General features: G+C 42.4%; 1 protein-coding gene across 1 annotated transcript in view; it reads left to right on the forward strand.

The window, feature by feature from the left end:
- Positions 1–7,135, forward strand: part of Pla2g12a (phospholipase A2 group XIIA) — a 12,302-nt gene that overhangs the window by 4,022 nt on the left and 1,145 nt on the right. Inside the window, exons 2-3 of the mRNA XM_021196525.1 lie at positions 5,324–5,400; positions 6,694–6,859. Of these exons, the coding sequence (XP_021052184.1) occupies positions 5,324–5,400; positions 6,694–6,859 (243 nt within the window). The remainder of the gene's footprint in view (positions 1–5,323; positions 5,401–6,693; positions 6,860–7,135) is intronic.

The raw sequence follows: 7,135 nt of genomic DNA on the forward strand, positions 1-7,135 counted from the left end.
TTTTTATGGGAACACATTTTGTTTGCCATTTAGCTACCTTTCTCTTCTCTCTCTCTCTCTCTCTCTCTCTCTCTCTCTCTCTCTCTCTCTCTCTCTCTGTGAGTGTGTGTGTGTGTGTGTGTGTGTGTGTGTCTGGTGGGGGGAGGCACGCATGTGGGTGTTTGGTTGGTGGGCCCATACGTACATATACAGAGGCCAAGAGAGAATGCTGAGTGACTTTTTCTTTATTCTCTTTATTACTCCCTTAAGACAGTGTTTCTCTGAAAGCGAAGCTCACTGATCTGGCTGGCCACTGAGCTCCTGGGATCTGCCTGTCTCTCTTGTCCCCCCAACCCTGGGGTTGTAAGCACACACTTACCTTCCTCAGCTCTTCATCTGGGTGCTAGGGATTTGATCTTGGGTTATCGTGGCATAACCGTCAGCATTACCCACCCAGGCCAGCTTTCCTTCCTTCCCAACCTCAAAGGAAAGTAAGTGAGAAATGTTTTCCATTTCTGTTGAAAAATAGAAGAAAGTAGCTTCTAAAGTGTTTTTAGAGCTTTGAATAAGTTGTTCATTCCTCTAGTGATATATGTGTTAGCAGGAGGATCTAAGTGCTATATTGAGAATTGAGCATTAGTGGAGGTAGGGTAGCCAGAATGGAGCCAGGCTGCTGTGTTCAGGAGCCCAGACAAGGGCTGGAGAGATGGCTCAGTGATTAAGAGCACTGACTGCTCTTTCAGAGGTCCTGAGTTCAATTCCCAGCAACCATGTGGTGGCTCACAACCATCTGTAATGGGATCTGTAATCCTGTCTGTAGTGGGATGCCCTCTTCTGGTGTGTCTGGAGACAGCTACAGTGTACTCATATACATAAAATAAATAAATACATCTTAAGAGTCCCGACAGAAGGTGGCGTTGATTTTGTCTTGAGTTGACAGGAGTTGGGGTGATGAGAGAGGGTTGGATTTGAGGTATAACATGAATGAAGATTTTTGTCAGTAATTGTGACTAAGGCGGTAGTGGAGGTAATAGGAGGGGGGAGGGATACTGGAGTGGCGTCCTTTCATACCTGAGAAGTAGAGTTTCTAAGTGTGCAAGGGAGAGGCTGGCCAGGAGCAAGCAGCACACCCTGATAATAGGGTAGAGATAGGATATGGGCACCAACGTTAGGTGGGTGGCTTTTGATTGACTATTTTTCGTCTTCTAGAAATCCTAAGAATGAAGATGTTGGGACATCTGAGGAAAACAGGAAATGAGTGACCTAGAGCAGAGGTTCTCAACCTGTAGGTCTCGACCCCCACAGGGGTCACATATCAGATATCCTGCCTATCGGATGTTTACATTACAGTTCACAACAGTAGCACAAGTACAGTTATGAAGTAGCAACGAAAATAATTTTATGGTTGGGGGTCATCACAGCATTAGGAAGGTTGAGAGCCACTGGTCTAAGGAAAACAGTTATTCTCAGAGCCACCCGGAGATGAATGGGTTAAGTCTCAAGTGTTAAGTTCAGTGGTACCACTAGTTGATGCCCTACATGCACAGTGGTAAGGTCTTTGCATGACATCACCGCCACCCTCTGAGAGTCTCACCAGCTGCATGTTCTTCCAGGTGAAATGTCGAGCCCATTTGAGAGTATTTATATCAAATGCAGAAAAACTCAGTTTGAAGCGGAGAGGGAGAGGAAAGAGGATGATAACCAGTGTCTCAAATCCTGCAAATGCTTAGGTTTTGACTGCAGAGGGAGAGGAGAAAACACTAAGAAGCCAGCCACGTTTGTCAGTGGTTCTTATGTGCTGTGGCCACAGTATACCATGACATTGTGGTTTGACTCCTAATTGTGTTTCTTTCAAATGGGCTTCTATTTGCTTTGTAAAGGCTGGTAATAGGAGAAATGTTAAAAGTTTTAATGTTCAGCGTCTCTTAACACCACTTAAACAACACATATAACAATATTTTAAATAGTGTTAGTACATAATTTGGCACCTGAATCAGCTGAGTATTTATGAACGTGGCGAACATATGAATAGGCAAAACACACAAACAATTATAAAATAAATACTTAGCTGATTCTAGGTGCCAAATTATGTACTAGCATTATTTAAAATATTGTTATAAGTGGTGTTAAGAGATGCTGGACTTCAAAAATTTAACATTTTTTAAATAAGCAGCTTTATATATGGTTTGTTATAAATAATTATGTTTTAAAGGTAACCTTATTTATTGAGTGTGTGTCCATGTATTTAATCGAGCAAGCAGAAACATAGGGCAAGCTGTCATTTTAATAATAAACATGTTGTCCATCAGCTTCCTGACAGGTTTTTAGGTGATGTGCTTCTGAATTTAAAACAGTTGTTAACCTGAAAAACTATATATAGTACATACCCTTTTTCCAGGTTTGAACACACTATAGTGTTTTCGTAGTGCTTTTTAAAAAGGTTATTAATGGTCTGGTTCGTTGATTTATGTATATCTCTAGAGCCATGGTTCTTGACCTTCCTAACGCTGTGACCCTTTAATGCAGTTCCTCATATTGTGATGACTCCAACCATAATTATATTTGTAATTTTGCCACTGTTGTGCATCATTATGTAAATGTCTGATATGAAGACTATCTGATGTGTGACCCCTGTGGAAAAGCGAGTCATTCCCAAAGAAGTCGAGACCCACAGTTTGAGAACCGTTGCACTAGAGGTTTGTGAGCGTTTGAAATCACTGTCTGTTAAAACCTGCTCAAAAGAAAGCTTTATACTAATGTGTAAGGAACTGGAAAGTTTCCCAAGAACACTTTGCCAGTTTAGACTTTCTTCCTGCTATGGTCTGAGTATGGCTTCTCCCCTCCAAAACTGAAATTTCATCTCCATTAAAAGATGCAGTACTAAGAGGTGAGCCTTTAAGAGGTGCAGAGGACTCTGCCCTCATGAATTGATCATGTCTGATCTGTGTCTACTTCATGGATCCATAGGGTTATCTTGTGACTGGGTGTGCAGTAAAGCCTGTTTGGCTGCTTTCTCTGGTCTCTACTCACGTGGTGCTTTGATCTCTGAGGGGATGAAGCCAGTGAGAAAGCCACAGCCAGATGCAATTCCTGGACTTTGGATCCGAAGTATGAGCCCAAATAAACCTTCTTTACAAAACTGCCTTGGCCCTTGTGGTATTAGCAACAGGAGTCAGCCTGGGCTGGGGGTGTGGCCTAGCGCTAGAGTCCTGCCCTCACATTTGCAAGGCCCTGAGTTCAGTCAGTCCCCAGCACCTCAAAACAAACAAACAAACAAACAATAAACTAAGACATCTGCCTTCTTACGCAGGGCTTTAAGCCATAGATAAAAATGTATATTTCGCATGATAGTCCCGTGGGAATAGTAAGCTAGCTAACACTTCACTTACTCAGAGTCACAGCTGGCTGTGGGCTCCCAAAGGCTGGGTCAACACCATGCCTGCTGCTAGAGGGGACTCATCTACAACAAGGAGCTGCTTGCCTCAGTTCAGATTAATATCTGTGCAAGTGTATCATTCCAGGTCATCCTGGGCAGATAGCTCTAGATGTAAAGCTTATTAAACAGTGGCAGATGATGAAGTAAATCTGACAAAACAGAACTCAACAATCCTGTAATAAGTCTAAAAACTTAATAATAGAAATTCAGAAATGCCAAAATTCTACATGTAGGTATTTATATTTATATGTATATTTTTGAGACAGGGTTTTTCTGTGTAGCCCTGACTGTCCTGGAACTCACAATGTCGATGAGGCTGGACTTGAACTCAGATCTATCTGCTTCTGTCTCCTGAGTGCTGAGATTAAAGGCCTGTAACACCACACCCAACTAGGAGTAGAGATTTTAAAAGCTCAATGTCAGGAAGTCCTTTCTTTCTTTCTTTCTTTCTTTCTTTCTTTCTTTCTTTCTTTCTTTCTTTCTTTCTTTCTTTCTNNCCCTCCCTCCCTCCCTCCCTTCTTTCTTTCTTTCTTTCTTTCTTTCTTTCTTTCTTTCTTTCTTTCTTTCTTTTTTATTGCTGCCATTTGATAGTTTAGCCCTGAGACACAGCTTCCATGAGCTTTGTTAAAATGAATCTTCTGTCACCTCAATCATCATATTTAATGATTAAGTTTTATAGTTTATTTATCCATGTGTGTATGATATATGCATATGGGTGTGTGTGGGAGGGGAGTCAAGAGGACAATTCTCGAGAACTGAGAACTGGCTCTCTTTCTCCTGTGGGTTGGGGGTGGAGTTGAACTCTGGTAGGTAAGCCTGGTGACAGGTACTTTCCAGCTAAGCCACCCTCACGGTCTGGGTGGCCCTGGTTGCCACATTTTAAAGCGCTGTAACAAGCTAGAAGTGGTCGGTGTTTGTAGGTCAGTAAATGAAGGCCCAGGAAACTCCAAAGATGGAAGAGTAAACAGCGATAGTGTTTATTTATAACAAATGTGACAGACGTCATAGGGAGCAACCTTCTATGTCTGCCCAGTGCCCATTGATCTGACCATTTGTCAACAGCATTTGTTGAAAATATAACTACATGTAGAAGCCACACTAGGTGCGGGGCATGTACAGCAGAGAAAGGTGTGCCTCAGTTTACATTCAGTATGGAGAACCAAATAGTAAATGAAGTAGGCAGATTAATAGCATGGCACGTTAGAAATCATGCTGGTCAGAAGCATCACCAGGAAAAACCTTGCTGAAATGTGAATGTTGTTCTGCTTGGGTTATTCTCATAGAATGCCATGACCTGGGTCTGCTGTGAATAGACTTTCTTTATTAGCTGCATTCCTGAAAGAGTTGGCTGCAGGGATAGAGGCAGACTCTCTGGGCCTATGGTGCCCTGCAGTGTACTAACTAAAAGTATTAGATAGCCATTGCATAACCTTATCTTTCTTAGGTTAGGCGTTAGCTGGCACCTTCTAGTTGATGGGTACTGAGCTTTCTGTGGCTACAGTGCATGCCTAGCAGGTTTTCACTCAAGCCTTGGATGTGCAGGAGGCAGGGCTGCGCTCTCATACGTGTGATGCAGTATTGTGTGCACCCGAGAAATCCTCTGAGGTTCAGGATAAACTTTGACGTGTTATAACAGTGTGTGTTAATAGTGATGGACTTCATGAGTGCTTCACGTCTGTGTATGTGCTGCACATTTGCATGTGTCCTGCATTCTCCACCAACTGAAAATAATCCCATGATCAAGCACTCTAGTGCTCAGCAAAACAAATACACCATTCTTTATGTTTTGTCCAATAAATATTAAACATTTTCAGGGCTAGTCAAGCACGTTGTATACCTTTACATATATGTATATCATTTCTATCATTTTTAAAAAATTAATTATGACATCATTTTTATTTTATATAGGATCGAAGCCTGTTCCACGCTATGGATATAAACCATCTCCACCAAATGGCTGTGGCTCTCCACTGTTTGGAGTTCATGTAAATAGTTTTCTTTTTTCCTTTGATAAGCTTTGTGACTGTTAGTCTAATATTTTTAGTAATGTTTCCTTAGACTTAAAAATAACTTTGTTTATTAGAATGATTGCATTTATTATTGTTTTCTGGTAAGACACATTTAACAACTAAACAATATTAAATGGGTTTAAAATAATGGTTTAATTTTTATGTTGTATAAGTATCACATAAATGATATTTTCTAATTATCACAAACATAACTTGAAATTTTAGAGTACAAAGTAATACTGGTTAGGGAGGGGAGAAGTGGATAAGGCTTGTTTTCTGTATGAACCAAGGCTGAGTGAGGCACAGTGTAGTGATCGTAGCAGTTGTTCTTGGGTAGACAGACAAGCCAGGAGCCACAGGCGGAGGGGGTTTATACCAGGTCCTGCCCACCAGGCTTGTGTAAGTTAATTTAAACAGCTAAAGCTAAGTTATAGATTCAAAGTAATGATATTTCTTGAAAATGGACAAATATTAAAGTTAAAAGACAAACCACCATTTGAATTATAAGTGTTTAAGGGTTTCCTGCAGCATTTCACAGAAAGTACATTTATTTGGAGGAAGGGTCATAAAATATTTTGAAAATCTGAAGATCATAAAAGTCCTAGAGATTCCTTTTAGTGTTCTTAGACTTGTTATTTGTAAAGCTATGCCTTGGGGGCTAAAGGGACGGCTCAATGGGTGGGAGTGCTTTTGTGCAGACATGAGCCCTTGAGTTTGAGTCCCCGATGTCCACATACAAGCCAGGCATGGCTGCATGTGTCTGTGACCCTAGTGTTAGGGGATGGAGACAGGCACAGCCTCAGAGCTCTCTAGATAATCCGTGTAGCTGAAACAGTGGGCTTCAGGCTCAGTGAGAAACTTTGTCTCAGGGTAGTAATAGAGGAAGACACCTTCCTCTGGCTGCCTTCCTGTGGCTGCTATCACACACACACACACACACACACACACACACACACATGATTAATTAAATAAAGCGAAAAAGAAAGTCAGTTGTGCATTGTGTTTCCGATAGTTAAAAAGTTGTGAAAGTTACTTCCAGTTAACTTTAACACTGCAAAATAGAGGAGTGGGTATGGCTAATACAGTTACATGGCTGGGAATCGGTAGGAGAACAGGGAGATTCTAACACAGGAAACATTTATAGGCAGATGTGGGTTTGGGGATTGTCTACAGCAGTTGTCATTTACTTCTGTGGAGCCATTTGAATGTGTCACTTATGCCAAGAGCTTTGCATCTTACTGACAACAATCTATCCAATGCATCTCACAGCTGAACATTGGCATCCCTTCCCTGACCAAGTGCTGCAACCAGCACGACAGATGCTACGAGACCTGTGGGGAAAGCAAGAACGACTGTGACGAGGAGTTCCAGCATTGCCTCTCCAAGATCTGCAGAGACGTGCAGAAGACGCTCGGACTAGCTCAGAACGTCCAGGGTAAGGGTGGCCCGCTGGCTGGGCTTGGGTGGTAAGGGTGGCCTGCTGGCTGGGCTCGGGTGGTAAGGGTGGCCCGCTGACTGGGCTCAGGTGGTTAAGGGTGCTAGTTCCCCAGCAAGCTATCGCCTTCTGGCACTACAAGTGTCAGCAGCGCACGGGGAAGAGGCTTCAGGCTGCTGTCAGCCTGATTTCATCATGTCCTACAACCCAGCAATGGGGACTCATTCCCCAGTTACGGTGTGTGACAAGGGCAATGGGGACTCACTCTCCAGTTAC

Source organism: Mus pahari, chromosome 4 (assembly GCF_900095145.1).
Source record: "Mus pahari chromosome 4, PAHARI_EIJ_v1.1, whole genome shotgun sequence".
Taxonomy (NCBI): domain Eukaryota; kingdom Metazoa; phylum Chordata; class Mammalia; order Rodentia; family Muridae; genus Mus; species Mus pahari.